General features: G+C 37.1%; 1 protein-coding gene across 3 annotated transcripts in view; it reads right to left on the reverse strand.

The window, feature by feature from the left end:
- The window catches only part of NOSTRIN (nitric oxide synthase trafficking), a 115,559-nt gene that overhangs the window by 73,481 nt on the left and 17,817 nt on the right, over positions 1–24,261 (reverse strand). For 2 of the 3 annotated variants that reach the window (XM_074215780.1, XM_074215779.1), the window contains exon 2: positions 23,781–23,866. The exons of the other annotated variant lie outside the window; for it this stretch is intronic. In XM_074215780.1, coding sequence (XP_074071881.1) covers positions 23,781–23,866 — 86 coding nt within the window. The remainder of the gene's footprint in view (positions 1–23,780; positions 23,867–24,261) is intronic. 3 annotated transcript variants of the gene reach the window in all.

Below are 24,261 nucleotides of genomic sequence, written 5' to 3' on the forward strand. Positions count from 1 at the left end.
TTTCAGGTGCAACCTCAGGATTCTCCAAAAACTGTTAGTAACTAAAAATTTCCACAAAAATTAACTAAAAATAATTCCATAGTAGAAAATAGTATGGATTCGTGCTGCAATAGGATTTAGACTCCAGATGCTCCCTTGCTAACTTGTTCATTTGCTCCTATCAAATTAATTTTGCCTTTGGTTACTGACTACTTTTTTTTCCTTTAAATTAATATATTATTTTTTCCAAATTATATGTTATAAACAATTTTAAATATTTGGCTTTTTAAATTTTGCATTTTAAATTCTCTCCTCCCTCCCTGAGATGGTAAGCAAATTGATATGTGTGATACATGTGTAATTATGCAAAACATATTTCCATATTAATCATGTTATGGGACCAAAAAAACCAGACTCAGATATATACAAAAATAAAGTTAAAAATAATGCATTTCATACTTCATTCAGACTCCATCAGTTCTTTCCCTGGAGATGGATAGCATTTTTCATCATGAGTTCTTTGGCATTGTCTTGGATCATTATATCACTAGGAAAAGTTAAGTCATTCACAACTGATCTTTGTAAAATATTGCTATTACTGTGTATAATGTTCTAGTTCTGCTCACTTCACTTTAATCATTTCATGCAAACCTTCCCAGGATTTTCTGAAAGCATTCTGCTCATTTCTTACAGCATAATAATATTCCATCGCAATCACATGCCACAATTTGCTCAACCATTCCCTAATTGATGTATATTCACTTGATTTCTTTGCTATCACAAAAAGAACTGCTATAAATACTTTTGGACATATAGGTCCTTTTCTCTTTTTTTTTAAAAAAAAATCTCTTTAGACTACAGACCTCGTAGAGATACTGCTGGATCAAAGGATATGCAGTTTATTCTGGTGACTTAAGAAAAAAAGAACAGTGCGGCAGCTAGGTGGCGCAGTGGATAGAGCACCAGCCTTGGAGTCAGGAGTACCTGGGTTCAAATCTAACCTCAGACACTTAAAAAAAAAAGAACAGTGAATGACATGTGAAGACTAAGTTGCAGAAACCCATCTATCGGTAACTGGCAAGCTCATTACCCAATTGTAGCAAAAGCTTCATGGTAAGCAAAGACTTTTAAAATGATGAGGCTAAGAATAATACTTCAGTAAGTTTTGACATGCTTTCTTGATTAGCAACAAGCTCCACTTGAGACATATGAAAGTGTCATATGATTGAGGGAGACAATTGGCAGAAACATCAAGACCCTCAAGTCCTGAGAGTACACCAAATCTCTTTTTGGAAGAGAAGGGAAAGAATATAGTGCCTAATTAGTGTTAGGCTCTGTGCTTTGAAGGGCATCTAGGCGGCATAGTTATAATATAGAGATAGTCCAAATAGTTTGGGTGCTACTTGGAAACGTTTCTGACTTGAGTGAAAGCCTCTCATTTATTAAGCATGAAGATTTATCCCTCTGTTTTGGGAAGCTAGGTGGTGCAGCAGATAGAGCACTAGGTCTTCCTGAGGTCAAATCTGTCCTGAGGGGGCAGCTAGGTAGCACAGTGGATAGAGCACTGGTCCTGGAGTCAGGAGGACCTGAGTTCAAATCTGACCTCAGACACTTAATAATTACCTAGCTGTGTGGCCTTTGGGCAAGCCACTTAACCCCATTGTCTTGAAAAATCTAAAAAAAATATGTCCTGAGACTGGGCAAGTCACTTCACTGGGCTGTTAGTCTCAGTTTTCTCAGCTGTAAAATGAACTAGAGAAGGAAATGGTGAACTACTCTACTATCCTTCCCAAGAAAATCCCAAATGGGGTCATTAGAATCACAACAACAACTTTTTTTGCAAATATTGTTTCATTTGATCCTCACAACAAATCAGAGAAAGGTGTAATTATCCCCATTTTACAGTGGAAGCAACTGAAGCAGGCAGAATTAAATGAGTAGACCAGAATCTTATAGCTAGTTAGTATCTGAGACCTAGAATCAAAACACTGTGTCATCTGACTAGCTTCCTCTTGTGATCTTCCTGGTCCCAGTTATCAGTTTGCTTTTAGAGATATTTGACAAAGCTGTCTAGATGAGGAAACTGTAGTTGAGGTGTGCCCTAGGTCACATAGGAGGCATAGGAGGCATAGGAGGCAGAATCTGAACACAAGTCCTCTGCCAGAGGCAGGACTCTTTCCACTGCTCCATATTGCCTTCTAAGGGGTTTGTCCAAATCTGGTAACACAATATAGTACCTGGTAACAACATGTCATTGAAGAAGACCACCACATCAGGGAGGTGATGCTATAACAAGCACGTGAACTGGATTTGAATGGGGGGGGGGGGCTGTGCTAAATCACCAGCCCCACTTTCTCCTCCAGAGCCACCTGAGTCCAGTGATCAAATATGAGTCTGGATACCCAGAGATGACCCTGGATGCAAGGTAATCAGGGTGAAGTGACTTGCCCAAGGTCATATAGCCAGTAAGAATCAAGTGTCTGAGATTTGAACTCAGGTCTTCCTGACTTCAGGGCTGGTATTCCCTCCACTGCCCCACCTAGTTGCCCCAGAATTTAGAACTGGAATCAATTAATCTCAAAAATAAATCTACCCTGTCTCAAAAATAAATCTACCACTTAAAACAACTGTCAGAGATGCCTGTTAAGAAAGAGAACACTTGGGCGGCTAGGTGGTGCAGTGGCTAAAGCACCCGCACTGGAGTCAGGAGTACCTGGGTTCAAATCCGGTCTCAGACACTTAATAATTACCTAGCTGTGTGGCCTTGGGCAAGCCACTTAACCCCGTTTGCCTTGCAAAAACCTAAAAAAAAAAAAAAAAAAAAAAAAAAAAAAAAGAGAGAGAGAACACTGGCCCCAGGACATGCCAATAGTGTTCACTTGCTAGGACTACAGGATGCTCTGGTCAGACAGCTGCAGAGAACTGCAAGCTCAAAGCAAGACCAAGTAAAGGAGAACTGCTTTTGCGGAAGCTGAGCTGCACATTTCTGCCCAAGGGAAGGTTCGATTTCCAGTCTTCTTCATGTCTAAGCAGCCCAGACTAGGCAAAGCCTTCTTAGAACCACTCCCTTTCACTGGGGTCCTTGGGACTCAGGACCAGAATCCCTTCCAAAAGCAGGGAAATAGGCTGATGAGATTAAATTACAAAATGGCAGATCTTCCACTAAGAAGCCTCACCTTTAATCACAACAGAGTTCAATGAGCAGTTCTCTGGTGCTCTTCTTCTCCTCCTCCCCTACTGCCCCTTCTACTTCTTTGATGCCTGCCTGCTCCTGAGGAAGTTTATCCAAACAGCTCTCCACTCACAGTTTTTGCTAATGCTCTTTCCTGACTTGTTTGTAGGCTGCATTCACAGAGTGTGCATGCACAGGGATTTGGGGAATGAGAATTGCTGGGGAAGTAGATTAGCTGTCCTTTGTCAAAAGGACCAAACCTTGAATCTTGACTCAATAGTAGAATCCTGAAAGCTCTTCCCTGCTAAGGAGACAAGAGATGGAAGTCTGAGAATGCTGAGTTTAGCCATAATGCTCTCCTTCCCTCCAGCCCTGCTGGCACCATCACCTTCACCACTTCCCAGCTCAGGACTCCATTCCTGGGTCCCTCATCCTTGATAGATCATTATTATTTTTCTCAGTTCTGCCTCCACTTCACCATCCTGCCCCATATTTCCCTTATGGTTCCCTCCCATCTCATTCCTTTTCTAATTCCCCTCTACATGTTATCTCCTCCCTCTAGAATGCAAGCTCCTTAATATTGGGCAGGTTCTATATTGCTTGCTTGTATTTGTATGCCAAGAATTTAACAGTGTCTGGTACATGGTAAGCAATTAATAATTGACCTTCTTTCTTGCCTTCCTTCTTTCCTTCCTTTCTTCTTTCTATTTCTTCCTTCTATCCATCTTTATATATATATATATATATATATATATATATATGCATATATATATCTTTTTTCTAATCTGTCATACATCATCACCTACATATTTCCTTCATTTATCATCTATTCATCCATTCATTCATCCATAATCTGTCCATCTGTCTGTCTGTCTATCTCTCTATTCTCTGTATTCGTGTAACACATATATCAGTAGCTATCAGAAAGGTGTACAACTCTGATATCTGAATTTCTGGACTGGTTTGTAATAATGATCAAGCCATCACCAAACATTAATGAAGTACTGAACTCCATGCTAAATACCAGAAATACTAAGATTAAAAAATGGAATGGTTCCTATTCTGCAGGAGTTGACACATCTATCAGGGGGAAACAATATATACACATATAAATATATACAAAAGAAATGAAGTTGGGAAGGTAGAAGAGAATCAGAAAAGACTGCATGTAGGGGAAAGCATCTGAGCTGAGCCTTGAAGGAAACTAGAAATTTCAAGAAGTGAAAGTGAGGAAAGGGATGTCTTCCAGGGATGACAGCAGCCTGTGCAAAGGCACAGAAATGGGAGATTTACTATTGCTTGTTAGGAAAAGCAATGAGGCTGATTTGGTTGGATCTTAAAATATGCAAAGGGAAAATAATATTTAGTAATGTGGGAGAAATGGGTTGGATTTAGGTTATGAAGGGTTTTCTTTGACACACAGAGAAGACTGTATGGTTTTTGTTTTTAAAAACAAAAAAAAAATATTTTTCCAATTTCATGCTTTGGTAGTTTTTCAACATTCATCCATTTGTAAATTTATAAGTTACATAGTTTTCTACCACCCTCACTTCCTTCCCCTCTTCTCCTTGGCAGTGAACAGTCTGTAAAAGTTGTGCATATTCATTTCAATTTAACATATTCATCTATCAATGATTTTATATAAGAGGAATTAGGACTAAGGGAAAGGAAAGAAAACCATGAGATAAGAAGGAAAAACAAGTTTAAAAAGGATTATACATTCAGATGTTATAGTTTTTATTTTTTGTGCTTTTCCCCCTCTGGATGTGGATGGCATTGTCCCAGGGTTGTACTTAGAGAAGATTGTATTTATTTATTCATAGAGGTAATAAGGAGTCACTAGAATGGTTATGTATGATGATAATAGCAACTAAATTTATTTAGTGCTTTAAACTTTGTGAAATATTTCACACATTGTCTCCTTGAAAATTTATAGCAATCTTCTGAGGCAATATTGTCATAGTCCCTATTTTATAAATAAGGAAACAGAGAGGTTAAGGTATTTGCTCAGGATCACACAGCTAGTAAAACTTGAGTCTTTGTAGGATTTCAGAAATCTGGTGAATAACAAAAAGAATTCTTTTGAGTCCCACAATTCTATGAGGTATTAATAGTTATAGTAGTGTAGCAGTGGCAAGAATAGTAGTAATAACATTATCAGGGGCAGTGCCACAATGGATAGAGCCCTGAGCCTGGAATGTATAGAACACTGGCCTTGGAATCAGGAAGACTACTCTTCAAGAGTTCAAATCCTACCTCAGACACTTACCAACTGGGTGACCCTGGGCAAGTCACTTAATCTTGTTTGCCTTGGTTTTCTCTTCTATCAAATAAGAAGGAAATGGCAAACTGCTCCAGTATCTTTGCTAAGAAAATCACAAATGGGTTCACAAAAAGTAGGAAATTCAAATCACAAATGCAACAATATCAGTCCCCCTTTACAGAGGAGCAAACTAAAGCTTAATTGAGTTAAGAGAATGACTTAAAGATATCTGGCTAATAAGCATCAAAGAAGGGATTAGGGTCTAGGTCTTCCTGTCTCCAAGTCCAACATTGTACTCAGGATGTTGTCACAGATGACCAACCAAGCTTTTTCTCGCAGGCTTGTAGCCTGAATTAGTATGTCTAGGATAAGGGAAGATTTATCACCAGTCCCTTCAGTCTCAATTTATTGAAGACCTGAAGGGGTTTTAAACATCCAACATTCAAATCTCCGGAGCAGAGCAGGCTGCAAATCTCATCTCTACCATGGCATTTCAAGGCCCTAATGAACATTTGTGAAACCCCAGCAGATCATTCTATATTTCAGGACCAACCAAAAAAACAGCAAGAGAAAACAATGGAGAAGAATACAGATGGATAAGAAGGAAATTTAATGAGTCTGCATATACTTTCTGGACAGTCCCCCAAAGACTAATTACCCACCACCACCCCTGCCCCTGGCCCATTCTCCAGGAGTTAAATTCACCTCAAAAGAGAAATCATTTTCCCTTTAACTGTGGTGTTTGATTCCTGTTAAGCCAGGATGTTTATGATTTGAAACAAAAGAAAGGAGATAAGTTATGACCAAATTCAACAGTTCATGCCCTCTTAGATAGAATTCCTGCTGAACACAATTGAAATAACCTTGGTATTTCTGGGCAGCCCTGCAGCTGGGGCTGGATGCCCTTCAGAATTACAAAAATGAGGTTGCAACAAATTATTTTCTCCTTATTGTCCTCTGACAACAGCTTTTTATCATGTGTTTGTCACTTTCCAAGGCAGAGCTCATCTGAGAAAATAGAATCCCCTTTTTTAAATTGCCAGAAGCAAGGTAGTATAGAGTGCCTCATTTGTACGAACCTTTTCCTATTTCTTCACAAAGGATATATATCTGAAAATAGTTCTTCATATTTCATAGTCATTACACTCAGACCTAATTCTAGGTTCCCTAGCCAGCTCCTTTACCCACAGATGGATGGAACTGTAACCAGAGATAATGAGAACTGGAGAAAAGAAACAGGTGCATGGGACCAGGGACCTGAGAGCCAACATCATTTGCAGGTCTTCTGCAATAGAGGATTAACTAAGCCCATCATCTAGTTAGTAAAAAATAATTAGTTAGAACAGGAAGCCACCAGATGATAGACTTCCTCCTCTTTCCCTCCACTGCTAGTGGAAGTATCTAGGTAATTGCCTTTTCCCAAAACTGCCTGGTCTGCTTTCCCCCACCCAAATGAATTTGTCTTAAATAGAATTCATTGGAACAAGTTAATCAATAATTATGCCTACTCATGTTTTGTACTATTTTCCCTGAGTTTAAAAATTGATGACCATGGGTTCTACATAGACACCCTTTGGTGTAAATTCCAGCTATTTTTCATGAACAGGGAAATTACTTTTCAAGTGAATAAGTTATCATTGGTAAAGGTGCCATGTCAATGGAGCAGCTAGGTGGCACAGTGGATAAAGCACCAGCTCAGGAGTATCTGAGTTCAAATCCAGTCTCAGACACTTAATAATTACCTAGCTGTGTGGCCTTGGGCAAGCTAATTAACCCCATTTGCCTTGCAAAAACCTAAAAAAAAGTGCCAGTCAAAATATAGAGTCCAGAAAGATGGGTAGAGTAAGAACAGATTAGGTAGTTTATAATTTCCTTCCCATGTAAAATACAAAATATATGTGATAGTCACTGGGTGAGGTTCATACAATTTAAGATTAGCTGGAGAGGAACAGACACCCTCCAATCTAGCCCTTTCATCTGATAGATGATGATACTGAAGCCAAAAGAGGGTACACTGTACTTTTGGTCAATAAAGAATCAATAATGAACTAATAATGAAAAAAATCTCCTTCTGTCTCCATGGATAATACCTCCTTAAATGGGACAGATAGCAGGGTACTAAGTCTTCTGGTTGCTCTGAACCAGGAATGACTTTTTAACATAAAAGTAAGTCTATTTCTAAGAAAGTAAGTGTGATATAGGGAGAAGAAAATTAGACTCAAAAGATTCAAGCAACATTGGAGCTGAAAAGTACCTTAGATGTTTGTTGGGTTTAATTTTCCCCCTGCCACCATGTTATTTTATCTTTTCTCTTGTTTGTTGAGGAAGTTGAGGACTTGTCCAGAACCACACTGCTAATAACTGCAAAACTGGAACTAGATCTGAGGTCTCTTGATTTCTAGTTATAAGAGTAGGGCAACAAGGAGATAGGGAGGGCAACTAGGTAGTGCACTGGAATCAAGAAAACGTATCTTTATGAATTCAAATCTGACCTAAAGTCATGAAATCCTCTTTGCCACAGTTTCCTCATCTGTAAAATGAGCTGGAGAAGGAAATAGCAAACCATTCCAAGTGTCTCTGCCAAGAAAACCCCAAATGAGGTCACAAAAAATTGGACATGAATGAAAACGACTAAATACAAAATAGGACTACAGGAACCTGGACCTAGGGAACTGAGAGCAAATAATATGTACATAGTCTTTCTACAATAGTGAATTAACCAAGTTTATCACCTAAACTAAAACAGGAAGTTACCCAATGATAGGCCTCCTCTTCCTATTACTAGGTGGATATGCCATGCTGCCTCCAGTTCTAGTTCTCACCTATGGCTCTAAGAAGATATAACATACACAGTGACCACATCCCAGTAAAGCCACCAGGTTGAGGGCTATCAACAAGTTTCAAACCAACTGGTGAACTGGGGGGTTGGGGGAATTTAAAGGCATTTAAAGACTTTCCTCCCCACCAGAAAGGGTGGATGAGAACAATGTTTCAACAGTCATAAAGATGGCTGAAGCAGATGCCGTGGAGCTCTTAGAGCTTGGCTAAACATTGAAGATGCCAAGATTATCCACTGCACCTCAGGCCATCATCAAACATCCTGACTTTTGCCTTGCCATTGGATTCTGCTGACTGAAGAGAGAATGAGGCAGATGACTTAAATCCAATTCACACATAAGTCAAGACATCACTTATGATGTCATTGATCATCTTTGAAAACAAAGGAGGAGCTGCAACAGTTCCAACTTGTGGTAACCTTAGTTAAGCCTCTTCAGCTTCCCAGGATTAGGCTTTGAGCTTCCTAAGAGCAGGGACTAGATTTGGGGGTTGGTTTTTTTTGATATCACTAAAATTTAGCACAATGAATGAATTTAGTAGATGTTAATAAATTATTGTTGACTGACTGACCTCATTATCCTCATCTGGAAAATGAATAGTTTGACTGAAATCATATTTAAATTAGTTTCCAGCAATAACATTCTATTAAATCAATACCAAGTCCTACTCTTCACTCAACCACTCTTTTTTTTAAATTGCCCTCCAGACTAACAGAAAAAAATAATGTTGAAGTCAGAGCATGATTTCTTTTTTTTTTTTTAACCTAAATTTTCTTGGTATCTTTTGTTTTTACAACACCATCATTTCCTAAATTATGCCACCCCTACTCCTATCAGGAAGCCATGCCTTATAACAAAGAATAAAATTGGAGAAAGAAAGAAAAAACCAGTATGTTTCCAACCTTCTAAGTGGAATTTCTCTATAGAAGCAGACACACACACACACACACACACACACACACACACACACACACACACATACACACACATATTTAATTCTGAGATCTCATAACTTAAGATCTCAAGAAGTAATTGAATCAATTTTTGTTTCTAGATACAAAGACTAAACTGATTTCTTAAAACCACAGACTTCTAACCTTTCAGGAGACTCTATGTAGTAATCTCCCCCAAAGATTTAGCTTACCCTAACTCTGGGATCTATTCCATCCCTTAGCCAGGATAATATTATATGGAACCCTATATCAACAGCTTAGCCTTGCTGGTGGTCCCCCAGGCTTTATTACCTAAATAACAGGGATACCTTGTCTTATTTCCTTGTTTTTGTTATTTTTTTAGTCATCCCTGACTTAGTAACCCTATCTGGGGTTTTCTTGGTAAAGATACTGAAAAGTTTTGCCACTTCCCTCTCTATCCCATTTTATTTTTTTTTTTATTTTTTATTTTAGGTTTTTGCAAGGCAAATGGGGTTAAGTGGCTTACCCAAGGCCACACAGCTAGGTAATTATTAAGTGTCTGAGGCCGGATTTGAACCCAGGTACTTCTGACTCCAGGGCCGGTGCTCTATCCACTGCGCCACCTAGCCATCCTTCTATCTCATTTTAAACATGAGGAAACTGAAGTAAATGGGGTTAAGTGACTTGTCCAGGGTCACAGCTATATCTGAGACTGGATATGAACTCAGGTCTTCCTGACTCCAGGCCCTCAGCTCTATCCACTGTACTACCTAGCTGTCCTCTTTTCCCTAGATCCCTGTTAATATACAATACCATCAATATTGTTTTAAGATCAACTTTGAGCTGCTAAGTCATTTTGACTATTACAAATTCCTAAATTACCTATGAAAGAAGATGTTTTCTGTATCCAGAGAAAGAATTGATAAATATAAGAATGTATGGAATGTATAGAATGATTTTACAAAGATATATTTGTGTCTAAAGATAGTCATCCCTGGGAGGGGAGGGGAGAAGAAAAAGTTACATGACAAAATACTACATATATTTAAAAGGAAGAGTAAGTTGTATATAATAAATTTGCTGTTCATGTTTTTTTTCTATTCTACTATGTTGTAGAAATGTTTGATTTATTTCTTAAATTCAGAATAAAATAAATATTTTTTTAAAAATTGATTCCCTTGGGGTGGCTAGGTTGTGTAGTGGATAGAGCACCGGCCCTGGAGTCAGGAGTACCTGGGTTCAAATCCGATCTCAGACACTTAATAATTACCTAGCTGTGTGGCCTTGGGCAAGCCACTTAACCCCGTTTGCCTTGCAAAAAAAAAAACCCTAAAAAAAATGATTCCCTCAGTTCCTTGGTCTCTGAACGTTTTGCTTTCAATTACTGCTATACCACAATCTCCCTAGGAATAGGTCCCTATTAGTTGCTTTCCATGAATCCCCCACCTCACTTTGGATTAATGCCTGAGATTAATTAGCTTCTATTTTGACTTTGGCCCTATAGTATCCTTATCTCACTTATTCTTTGAACCTTCTCACTTGGATTGATATCTTTCAAGACTGTTTTTTTCATTTTCTTTTAATGTTACTTTATTTTATTTTTTCCAATTACATGAAAAAAGTACTCATCATTCCTCTTTATATAAGCTTTTGAGTTCCACATTTTTCAACTTCCCTCCCTCCCTCCCAGGACAGCAAATAATTTAATATAGGTTACACATGTCCTATCATGTTTGACATATTTTCAGGTCTATTTTCTTAAACCATATCTCCCTATACTCATCCTTAGACTAACCAAATATCTACTCCACCCTTATGCTTAAATCTATTTCTTCCATCTCTCCACCTCATCCTCTGTCCAACCCTTTACGATGCATCTATTCAGTCAGTAGTCTTTTTTCTTTAAATCTTCAGAAAATAAAAATACATACACTCCCTCTTCATAGTCTCACAAGCATTTCTTGATATCTAATATCTTTTCTCACTGAAGAATTCAATAAGCTCCTCCAAATTAAATCAATATATAGCTTAATGCTAGATGTCTTCATCACAAAGATGGGCAATGGAAAGAGGATGATGAAAAATTGTGAGGGGAAATATGGTTTAGGAGTTAGAATTGCAAGGGCTTAAAGGCTTATAGACTACACAAAAACTCCATGACTATATATCATGAATGCTTTCTTCAGAAAGAAATGAGGAAAATAGACCTACAGTTGGGAGGAATCTTAAATATTAAAGTTCATCTAGACCAATGTCCTGATTTTAGAAATAAGCACAGTAAGGTTAAGTTACTTGGCCAAGGTCACACAGGTAGTAAACAAAAGAACTTGAATCTGAACACAGGTTATCTGACTCCAAATTTAGCAGTGCTTATACTAAAATATAATACAACACTGAATAAACTGATTTTTAAAAATTAACTTTTTCTTCACTAGAGAGAAACAAGTAGTTATCAACATAGGAACTTTTCAAATTATCTTTCTGTATAGAGTCTTGTAGGGAAGAAATTGAAATTAGTACCAAATTGGAAGAAAGAATAAAAATGAGTAGGCAATGTGTTCTTCCCTCTACTAAGATTCCATCTGCAATTAAAATAAGTTTGGTTTATTTAAAGGAACTTCTGATGCCACAAAAGGCAAAATGAATGAAAGACCACACATCAACACAGAACTGAAGCAATGACTAGTATAAAGATCACAAGATTTGGGAGTTAGGGGAACTTGGTTGGATCTCACTTCTTTGACTTACTATGTCCTAAACTAGTCCCTACCATCTGGACTTCCAAACTGTCTCACTTCTAACTCATCTGGTAACTTCTTAGGAGAACCTCCCCAGGAACATTCAACCAGCTCTGAGATCATCTTATTCTGGAATTTTCCTCTGCAGAGTCTGACATCCCACCCCCTCTACCCCATTCCCTAGGCACCCCCTTCCTCTCCCTCCAACATGTATTCTTCTCCCTTTGATGTGTTCCTTCTGGGGTCTCCATTTCATGAAGGAACTTAGGCCAGCCTGTTTTGTTTATCTGCCTGGTCCTGTTTTGGCTTTTGGACCATGCTCCTGAACAGACTACTTTTATTTCATTTTAGCCCCTACCCCATCTCACCCCATTTTCTCAAATGCTTTTTCTGCATTGTCTATCCCCATTAGAATGCTTTTTCAGGGTGGGACTATCTTTCTTTTTGCTTCTAATTATATGTCCAGCTCCTAAAATAGTGTCTGCCACATAATAAGCACTTTCTTGGGGCAGCTAGGAAAAACAGTCTTAGAGTACTAATTTGAATCTTTGTGTGTGTTCAAATCTGGCTTCAGACAATTATTACCTCTATGATCTTGGGCAAGTCACTTAACTTTTTTGCCTCAGTTCTTCATCTGTAAAATAAGCTGGAGAAGGAAATGGTAAATCACTCCAGAAAACCCCAAATGAGGTAAGGAAGAGTTGGACAAAACTGAACAGTAGGGGCAGCTAGGTGGCACAGTGGATAAAGCACCAGCCCTGGAGTCAGGAGTACCTGGGTTCAAATCCAGTCTCAGACACTTAATTACCTAGCCATGTGGCCTTGGGCAAGCCACTTAACCCCATTGCCTTGCAAAAACCTAAAAAAAAAAAAAAACTGGACAATAACAATAGCAAATATATCCCTTGCCTTGTTCCTCCCTTTTCTTCCTTTCCTTTTTTCTTTCTTCATTCCTTCTTCTCTCCCTTCCTCCCTCTCTTCCTTTTTTTACCTCCCTCCCATCCTACCTCCCTTCTTTCCTTCCTTCCTCTAATTCTTTCCCTTTTTTTGTTCCCTTTTCCTTCCTTCCTTCCTTCCTTCCTTCCTTCCTTCCTTCCTTCCTTCCTTCCTTCCTTCCTTCCTTCCTTCCTTCCCATCAAGCCTTCATGGGCTTCAGAGGTCCAAAGAATTCATCCTAGGTGCCCAAGCTTACGATGATGATGATGACCCTCTTCCATTACAAAGATTAAAAAAAGGCCAGAGAACAGAATTGCTTTTTGAAAATTTGACCTTCAGTTTCTCACCACAGAGCAATTGATTTCCCCTGACAGAGGCTGCTTCCACAAGAGCTGAGCACAGGTGGGAGCCTAGACATTCACAGACCATTCTGCCAGGAATCTACCTTTGATGCAATTACTGATGGGGTTTACAAAGGCAAAGGGCCCTTTTGCCATTAGACATTTGGAAAATGACTGTCTACAGGCAGCTCAAAGTTTGCTTGCCTCTACGAGAACAGGCAAATTGAAGTGGTGGGGAGGGGGGGATTGAGAGCATCAAGGCAAAAAAATGTCATTTCACCCAAATTCTGCTTAAAGGTGAGAATGCGACTGTGGAGTCACGAAGACCTGAGTTTAAATCTTGCCTTTACATGTGACACTAGGGAAGTCATTTGTCCTCCCCTCAGCCTGTTTCCTCATCTATAAAATGAGGATATTATCTCATAGGGCTGTTCTGAGGATCACATGAGCTAATATATAGGTTAATTGTTTTTGCAAACCTTGAAGTTCTACATAAATGCTAATTATATCATCATTATCATTAGCAATGAAAATGAGAAAAATAGAAGCAGGCAGCTCATCTTTCAGATTAAATATGATCCAGGCTTAAGGCTTGATTAACATAAGGATATTTGGTGTCTAAATAAAGACCAAAACCTCACTATTCACCCTATCAGAAATGTAAAAATTCTATCAGCAGAGTCAGTCAATAGAAAAAAGCAGTCAGGGCTCCTGCTAGGGCTCATCTCAATCATTAATTCTTCAACTCTGATGGTGCCATATGGTATCCCTCTCTCTCTAAACTTGGATTTATTATTCTATTCTGCCTAAATAATAATAAATCCATTTATTTATTTATTTGTCTGTTTATTTATTTGTTTGTTTGTTTGTTTGTTTATTTGTTTGTTGTCTCAACTCAACCAGATTTTTATCAAGGGCAAAACATTGTGTTAATTGTTAGAGAAACAGACAGATACAGAGAGACAGACAGAGAAACAGAGAGAGAGAGAGAGAGAGATGAAGTAGTCTCTACCCTCAAGAGTTTTCCATTCAACTTGGAGTTCTACAAACCTACTCTTGCCACACAACACTTGAGATAGTGAGTTCTAATGTTATCGCCATTTTACTGATAAGGAATGAAGACCCAGACAAGATTCATGACTATTTGCCAAAGTTCATGAAATTTTTTCTGTTAAAGTATCAGAGTTCAAACTAAAACTCAGATCATTTAAGACCAAATGAGCTGTTTCTAAATAAATTAGGTACCATCTCTCTCTTCTTCCAAAAGTGAAAATCTCCAGTGGAAATATTCATTTCAAAAAGCACCTTTGCTATTGTATGATATTTCTATTGTAGGAAAAGTTCATTTTTCAAAATATATTAAAAAGTTATTTTTTAGACTTCGTGCCAAGATGGCAGAGAGAAGCCAGGCCTGTGTTAAGGTCTCCTGATCTTCCCTCATAAACAATATGAAACAAACCTCTTAAAGGAAGTCCGATAGACAAAACCCTTAAAAAGAAGCTAGGAAAAGAACATTTACCTCAAGGTCTATCTTTGGGGATGGGGATGGGGTGTGGCTGGGGCCAGACTAATCTAAGATCAGCCCAGGGGTCTTTCTCTGTGGGAACCACTGCACTTTGAGAAACAACCAGAGTGGAGGCCTGGCCTTGGGACTGGCAGTCTGGGACTCATGGGAAGAGCTGGAGGGGAGGTTCCAGCCTCTATCACCCAGTCCTGGCCAGCTGGAGATATTACTCTCAGTGAGTAAAGCCTCTAGGGATCTTAATATCAAACCTCTGTGAACCAGCCCCTCCCCCAACACAAGATCTTATGAAAATGAAGAAAGGGGGCGGCTAGGTGGCATAGTGGATAAAGCACCGGCCTTGGAGTCAGGAGTACCTCGTTTCAAATCCCATCTCAGATGCTTAATAATTACCTAGCTGTGTGGCCTTGGGCAAGCCACTTAACCCCATTTGCCTTGCAAAAAAAACCTAAAAAAAAAAAGAAAGAAAGAAAATGAAGAAAGGCCAGTGGAAAGTAAGGATCATAGAAAAACTTCTAGAAGGAAAAGACCCTGAGGAGAATATGATTTGTCTCTAGCACAGAAAGATTTCCTGGATGGTGTTTAAAAATCAATTGGAAAGTTTGAGAAAAGAAACTCAAGAGAATGGGGAATATGGATAAAGGGAAAAAAGGGGGGAAATTACAAATAGATGGAAGATAACATTGAAGGCAATAAAGAGTTAGTAATTATAACTTTGAATGTGAATGGGATGAACTCTCCCTTAAAATTTAAGCAAATAACAGAGTGGATTAAAAATCAGAATCCTAAAATATGCTGCTTACAAGAAACTCATTTGAAGCAGAGAGATACATATAGAATAAAGGTAGAAGGTTGGAGCAAAATATATTTTGCTTCAGCTGAAATGGAAAAAAGCAGGGGTAGCAATCCTTCTCTCAGACAAAGCAACTGCAAAAATGGATAGCATTAAAAGAGATAAGGAAGGAATCTATATCCTCCTAAAAGGTACGATAGACAATAAAGTAATTTCAATACTAAATAAGTATGTACCCAATGGTATAGCATCCAAATTCCTAGAGGAGAAGCTGAAGGAGTTACAGGAAGATATAGACAACAAAATTTTACTAGTGGGAGACCTCAACCTCCCACTCTCAGATTTAGATAAATCTAACTATAAAATAAATAAGAAGGAAGTTAAGAAGGTAAATAGATTGTTAGAAAACCTAGACATGATAGACTTATGGAGGAAATTGAATATGGATAGAAAGGAATATACTTTATTTTCTTCAGTACATGGCACTTATATAAAAATTGACCATGTACTAGGGCATAAAACCCTAATAATCAATTGCAGAAAGGCAGAAATAGTGAATACATCTTTCTCAGATCATAATGTAATAAAAATCACATGCAATATTGGGCCAGGGAAATATAGAAACCAAAGCTAGGTGGAAACTGAATAATCTCATTTTAAAGAATGAGTAGATGAAACAACAAATTATAGAAAGAATTAATTATTTTATCCTAGATAATGACAATAATGAAACAGCATACCAAAACCTATTGGATACACTCAAGGCAGCTGTCAGGGGATATAACATATCTTTAAATGCTTATATGAATAAATTAGAGAAATAAGAAATCAATGAACTAAATAAGCAACTAAAAAATTAGGAAAGAACAAATTAAAAACCCCCAGTTAAATATGAAATTAGAAATTCTAAAAATTAAAGGAGAAATTAATAAAATCAAAAGCAAGAAAACTATTGGACTAATAAATAAAACCAAAGGGGAGGCTAAATGGTGCAGTGGATGGAGCACCAGCCCTGGATTCAGGAGTACCTGAGTTCAAATCTGGTCTCAGACACTTAATAATTACCTAGCTGTGTGGCCTTGGGCAAGCCACTTAACTCCATTTGCCTTGCTAAATACCCTAAAAATAAATAAACAAAGAAACAAATAAATAAATAAATGGATGGATAGATAGATAGATAGATAGACAGATAAATAAATAGATAAACAGATAAATGAATGAATGAACAAATAAATAAAAGGATGAATGAATGAATAAATAATTAGATAAAACAGATAGATAAATGAATAAATGAATGAATGAATGAATAAATAAAACCAAGAGCTGGTTTTATGAAAAAAACAATAAAATTGATGAACCTCTGGTCAATTTGATTTAAAAAAAGAAAGAAGAAAACCAATTTACTAGTATCATAAATGAAATAGGTGAACTCACCACCAATGAGGAAATTAAAGTAATAATTCAGACTTATTTTGCCCAACTCTATGCCAATAAATTTGATAATCTAAATGAAATGGATGAATATTTACAAAAATATAAGTTGCCAAGGTTAAATGAAGAGGAAATTAAATACCTAAATAACCCTATCTCAGAAAAAGAAATTCAACAAGCCATCATTGAACTCCCTAAGAAAAAAAATCTCCAGGACCAGATGGTTTCACAAGTGAATTCTATCAAACATTTAAGGAATAATTGGTTCCAATTCTATATAAACTATTTGGGAAAGTAGGTGAAGATGGAACTCTGCCTAACTCTTTCTATGACACCAATATGGTGCTGATACCTAAACCAGGAAGAGTTAATAAAGAGAAAGAAAATTATAGACCTATCTCCCTGATGAATATAGATGCAAAAATCTTAAATAAAATCTTAGTAAAACAACTACAACAAGTTATCACTAGAATAATATATTATGACCAAGTAGGATTTATCCCATGAATGCAGGGTTGGTTCAATATTAGGAAATCTTTCAGTATAATTAATTATCAATAACAAACCTATCAGAAATCAAATTATTATATCACTAGATGCTAAAAAAAACTTTTGACAAACAATCCTACTAAAAACACTAGAGAGCATAGGAATAAATGGATTGTTCCTTAGAATAATAAATAGTATCTATCTGAAACCATCAACAAGCATTATATGCAATGGAGATAGGCTAGAGGCATTCCCAATAAGATCAGGGGTGAAACAAGGATGCTCGTTATCACCATTGCTATTCAATATCATATTAGAAATGTTAACTTCAGCAATAAGAGAAGAAAAAGAAATCAAAGGAATTAGAATAGGGAAGGAAGAGATAAAACTCTCACTCTTTGCAGATGACATGATGATGTACCTAGAGAATCCCAAAAAAATCATCTTAAAAAACTACTAGAAATAATTAGCAACTTTAGCAAAGTCACAGGATATAAAAATAAACTCTCAGAAATCCTCAACCTTTCTACATATGACTAGCAAGATGCAGCAGAACGATCTAGAAAGAGAAATCCCATTCAAAGTAACTTCAAGGGGCGGCTAGGTGGCACAGTGGATAGAGCACTAGCCCTGGGGTCAGGAGTACCTGAGTTCAAATCCGGACTCAGACACTTAATAATTATCTAGCTGTGTGATCTTGGGCAAGTCACTTAGCCCCATTGCCTTGCAAAAACCATAAATGAATGAATGAATGAATGAATGAATGAATAAATAACAAAGTAACTTCAGACAATGTAAGATGCCTGGGAGTCTACCTGTCAAGACAGACTCAGAAACTTTTTGAAAACAATTACAAAACACTTCTTACACAAATAAAATCAGACTTAAATAACTGGGCAGATATCAACTGCTCATGGATAGGCCAAGCAAATATACTTAAAAATGACAATTCTACCAAAACTGAACTATTTGTTTAACGCCTACCAATAAAAATTCCAAAAAATTGCTTTAATGAGTTAGAAAAAATTGTAAGTAAATTCATATGAAAAATAAAAAGTCAAGATGAAAGAAGTGGAAAAGAAGGTGGCTTAACCCTACCAGATCTAAAATTATATTATAGAACATCAGTCATCAAAACTGTCTGGTATTGGCTAAGAAACAGAGTGATGGATCAGTGGAATAGACTAGGTACGATAGCAGGAAATAATTATGGTAATCTGCTGTTTGATAAACCCAAAGAGTCCAGCTATTGGGATAAAAACTTTCTCTTCCATAAAAACTGTTGAGAAAATTTGGAAATTAGTATGGAAGAAACTTGGATTAGACCAACACCTCACACCCTATATAAGATCAAAATGGATATAGGATCTAGACATAAAAAAAGTATTATAAGCAAACTAGGAGAACAAGGAATAGTTTACCTGTCAGATCTATGGAAAGGGAAGCTATTTATGACCAAGGAAGAGATGAAGAAGACCATTAAAAATAAACTAGGTAATTTTGATTACATTAAATTAAAAAAGCTTTTGCACAGACAAAACCACTGTAACCAATATCAAAAGAAATGTAGTAAATTGGGAAACAATTTTTACAACTAGTGTTTCTGACAAAGCACTCATCTCTAATATATACATATATATGTATATATATATACAAAGAATTGAGTCAAATTAAAAAAAAAAAGACAAGCCATTCCCCAATTGACAAATGGTCAAATGTTATGCAAAGGCAATTTACAAATGAGGAAATCAAAGCAATCTATAGTCATATGAAAAATTGTTCTAAATCACTAATTATTAGAGAAATGCAAATTAAAACATCTCTGAGGTACCACCTCATACTTCTCAGACTGGCCAATATGACCAGAAAGGACAATGATCAGTGTTGGAAGGGATGTGGGAAATCTAGACACTAATCTAGACACTAGGGACACTAATACATTGTTGGTGGAACTGTGAACTCATCCAAGCTTTCTGGAGAGCAATTTGGAATTATGCCCAAAAGACAACAAAAATGTACATACTTTTTGATCCAGCAATACCACTACTGGATCTATACCCTGAAAAGATTATGAAAAAAAAAGGGTAAGAACATTACTTGTACAAAAATGTTCATAGAAGCACTATTTGTGGTGGCAAATAAATGGAAACCGAGGGAATGTCCATTAGTTGGGGAATGGTTGAACACACTATGGTATACATACGTATGTGATGGAACACTATTGTTCTATTAGAAACCTGGAGGGATGGGAATTCAGGGAAGCCTTGGAAGGATTTGCATGAACTAATGCTGAGTGAGATGAGCAGAACCAGAGGAACATTGTACACCATAATAGGAACATGGGAGTGATGATCAAATTTATGGACTTCCTCATACCAACAGGGCAACAATCAGGCACAATTTTGGGATATCTGCAATGGAGTATGCCATCTGCATCCTGAGAAAGAATTGTGGAGCTTGAACAAAGATCAAAGACTACTACCTTTAATTTATTTAAAAAAAAAAGTCTTATTATATAATTCTGCTATATTTCATACTATGTTTCTTACTTAAGGATATAATATGATTTCTCAACACATTCAACTTAGATCAATGTATACTATGGGAATGATGTAAAGACTAACAAACTGCCTTTTGTAGGAGGTGGGGGGTAGGGGAGGGAAGCGAGAAGGGGGAAAAATTGTAAAACTCAAAATAAATAAAACCTTTCTAAAATTATAAATAAATGAATAAATAAATAAATAAATAAGCAGTAAATGCTATAAATTCAGAAGAAAAATGTTACAATGGGTTGAGATTAGCTTAGGAAGACTTCCTGAAGGAAGTGGGGCTTCATTTTTGACTTCGAAAGTGGAAAGGATTATGTCAAAATATAATTTGCTTTTTTTTTCTAAATGGATAAAACATACCCAATGATGGCTTCTGTACTTTGAATTTGGGTAGGGGAGGGGAATATTCCCTTGAAATTGTATTTCTTCACATTTATGTTTTACAAGAGGGTTTGAGCTGTGTAACCATGAATAAAATGAGTATAAACCAAAAAAAGGCAAAAAAGGGTTTTTTTCCATTATTCTGAACTTAATAAACACCAACAAAGATAAGCATTTCTATATGCAAAGATGGATGAGAGAAGACAATTGTACATGAAATTGAGAATCTCCATTATGTATAGTTTCTTTTTTAAAAAAGTATAAAAATTCAGCACATTAGTTCCAAAGCTTGTCCTCTTTGTCATTTTTCCTTCAGAACCTCCTGTTCTCTCAGAAAGATACACACATACACACACACACACACACATACAAAATTGGAAATGTTAAATATATCCTAATGCTCATAGTTCAGTGGGCATGATTTGAAACAAATTAAAATGTAATTGGGAAATGTTTAACAAAATAAATAGAAGTACAATGGAATATAGATATGTTAGTATGTGGTTTTCTGAATCAATATAAACCCCACAGGATCTTTATGAATAGTTTAATGGCCCCCATTTCTATTAGAGTTTGACGTCATTGCTTTATTGTTATTTAGTTGTGATCAATTCTGTGATTCATTTGGAGATTTTCTTTGTAAAGATATGAGAGTGGTTTGCCACTTTCTCCAGCTCCTTTTAGAGATGAAACTGGGGCAAACAGGGTTAAGTGACTTGCTCAGGATCACACAGCTAGTAAGTGTCTAAGGTCAGATTTGAACACAAGATTAGCTTTTCAGTCTTCAGCCTTAAATCTTATCCCTTGCACCAGCACTCTTTTCACTGTAGCATTTAGCTGCCCAAGAGCTAAGCATATAAATATGGATAGAAAGACTTTACCTACCCTCAAACCCTAATGGGACATAAAATCAAGGCATGGGGAAGGAGGAAGGCGGTATTGTAAAGAAGGCCCATTGAATCAAAGGTACAGCCTGGAGAAGAATGAAGACCTCACTGGCCTGACACCTTCTTAAAATGGGGGGTTCTGAGCAGAACCAGGAAATCAGAGGGAGAGGTCTAGGGGCAGAGGAAGCACTCCTATTTCTATAAGAAACAGTCCAAGGATGGAGTGTGTTTCCAGAGTGAAGAAGCTTCCAGGGCATTGTAGAGAAAGTATGGGAGAGTTAGCAATATGTGCCTGACTTGTAGTAGCTCCTACAATCATTGATCCTAAATCATGATTCCATGACTATTGCCTTAAAGCGGGACAAACGTAGAATATTCTTTCTTCTGTCAATTTAAGTAAAGAACATTAATTACTCCTTTGTGGCAAGATCTGAGTAATTGCCCCAAGCTGTCATGCTCATCAGATTTTAAAATTACTTTCCTCTTTTCTCCATCACATAGGTAAAGCAGAAGGGAGAAATCCCTTGTCATATAAATGCCTGCATCTGTTTCTGTTCTATTCAGTGTTTGCAAACCTCAAAAATGTTTGTGGACGGATGCCGTCATTCACTAATGGCATGACCAAGAACAGATGGTCACACTAATCTTCTCAAGCCTTAAAAACATATGAAAATGGACCTAAAATAAAAGCAGGGGGAAATAGAGGTAAGATGTTAATGCAGTAAGAGCAAACTGGACCCCTTAGGGAGCAAGAGAGATAGGTAAATAGAAACAGCCAAGATGATTGATGAATACAAGGAGCACCTCCTGATTCCAAAGGATTATTACCAACCCCTTTGTTCTTCCTCTCCTAATTATAACTGGTGCATTCAAAAGGTACCAAGGAATTTGCCTATCTTTTTTGAGTATATTTGGAAAGCTCCAAAATATGAAACTTTGATATCCCAAACCATTTTTGCTACTTAGACCTCATGTGCCCCCAATCCTGAACAGGGCTGATTTTCTTAGGGGACCTAAGAAATTGGATAGCAGTGAATGTAAGTAATATATGTATCCTCATATATTTCGGTGTACTTTTGTGGTATAGCTAATATCAATCAACATGCCATTAGACTTTCTTGAATACAAAGACTAATCCCTGTTTGTAGGCTATCCAGATTCTGAAACTATGTTTTTAAAAGGAAAGTAGAAGAAAACTCAATAAGAAATAACAATGCAGAGGGAAAAATCCAGAAGGAAAAAGCAAGGTATAACAGGAAGCAATCCTCCAGGTTCATTCTTTCACTCAATTTATTCATATATTAATAAGGATCTGAAGCAGATGAAACTGTCTTCACAACTGCCCCATAAACGTCATGACCAATGGTATTCAGGAGCCCTTTCCAACATACTGGGCAACTAGATCATTGGGATCCTACAGGTTTAGGTCTCATCCTGTCACCTGACCAAGTGTCAAATACAAGCAGAGCTTCAATGTAGAAGTTGCTATCTCCATGTTGGGTTGTTCTTATGTTAAAATCACTCAGTCTGTGATTGACAAAATCATTTTCTTATTGTTGTTGTTCACTTGTTTCAGTTGTGACTGACTGTGACCCCATTTGAGGTTTTCCTGGCGAAGATTCAAGAATGGTTTGCCATTTTCTTCTCCAGATAATTTTCTAGATGAGGAAACTGAGGCAAGCAGGGTTTAATGACTTACCCAATGTCACATAGGTAATAATTATCTGAGGCCAGATTTGAAGTCAGGAAGATGATTCTTCCCTATTTCAGGTATTCCACCCACTATATCACCTAGCTGCTCAAAAAAAAAAACCATTTTCTGACTAACCATCCAATCTACCCCCTGTAACCATACAAATCCTTCCACTTTGCCATTAGGAGAGAATTAAAACTTTTTGAGCAAGTCGGGGAGAGGAGTTGATAATTAGAGTAAGTTGCTTACCCTCCTTGGTATAGCCTTGGCTATAAGGTTTTAAAATTCAGAAATAGATCATTGCATAAGTTAAGAAATACTATCAGAAGAAATCTAATGTGCAATTCTGTTTAGACAAGGGGGAAGATTGGAAGACCCCAGAAGGTTCCTTTCAGACCTCTTGTTGCTCATTCTAATCTCTCCACCAATAAGCATTGATTAAGTATCTGTTTGTTCTGGGCCATGTTGCTAGGGCACTGGGATTCTAAAACTGCAAAACTAAGCTGCCATTCTTCTCACAGAGTTTACTTTCTAAATGAGATCATACCTGGACTGAGAGCCAATTTCTTTTTTTTTATACATCCTTTTCAAGACAGCAGTATAGTTTTCCATACAAGTACACTAAATATTAATAGGAAAAGCATGGATTCCAATGGCTTTCCCAGGAGAAACTGTTTTGTCATTTTAATGGAGCTCAAACTATATTCCATGAGATGAAGAATAATCATTATTCTAACCAAGTTCTCAAGCAGAAAAACCTAGAACACCATATTCTATCTGGACATCTCTAATCGTGTCTTTCTTTGCAGCTAAAGAAACAGCAGCCCCCATGGCCAACCACCATCTATACTGTACCTTTGCTGAAGGATTGAAGTGAGCTGTTTGCAAAAATTCTCTCCATTTTGAGAAACTTCCTTTAGGTCCTTGTACACTTTATTATACTGAAACAAAACAGGTAGAGAAAGAAGATGAGTTTTGGTGGACAAAAGTTTGCTGGAACCCAGTATACTTTTAAGTCTGGAACTGTCCTTTTAAGTGATTATGACTAGTACATACAATCTTTAGATTAAATTCTAAAAAGATTAAGTCTGTTCAACCTAACTCAGAGATCCCATAGGACTTTTCAGCTAGTCCTGGGTATACCTGTGCTAATCCTTTATACGTGGATTATATTTCATGATAAATTAGCAATAGTGTCTTTATGGGTTAAAGGTGTTTCTGACACTTTAGTAGTACCTGTTCTTTCCACTTGATTGTAAAGTAAATATATAAAAGTAGAAATCCAAGCTGTTCTTTGGAATGGATTGTAAATATGTAATGTCTTTTTTTTTAACCA

The sequence above is a fragment of the Macrotis lagotis genome, chromosome 1, assembly GCF_037893015.1.
Source record: "Macrotis lagotis isolate mMagLag1 chromosome 1, bilby.v1.9.chrom.fasta, whole genome shotgun sequence".
Classification (NCBI taxonomy): Eukaryota; Metazoa; Chordata; class Mammalia; order Peramelemorphia; family Peramelidae; genus Macrotis; species Macrotis lagotis.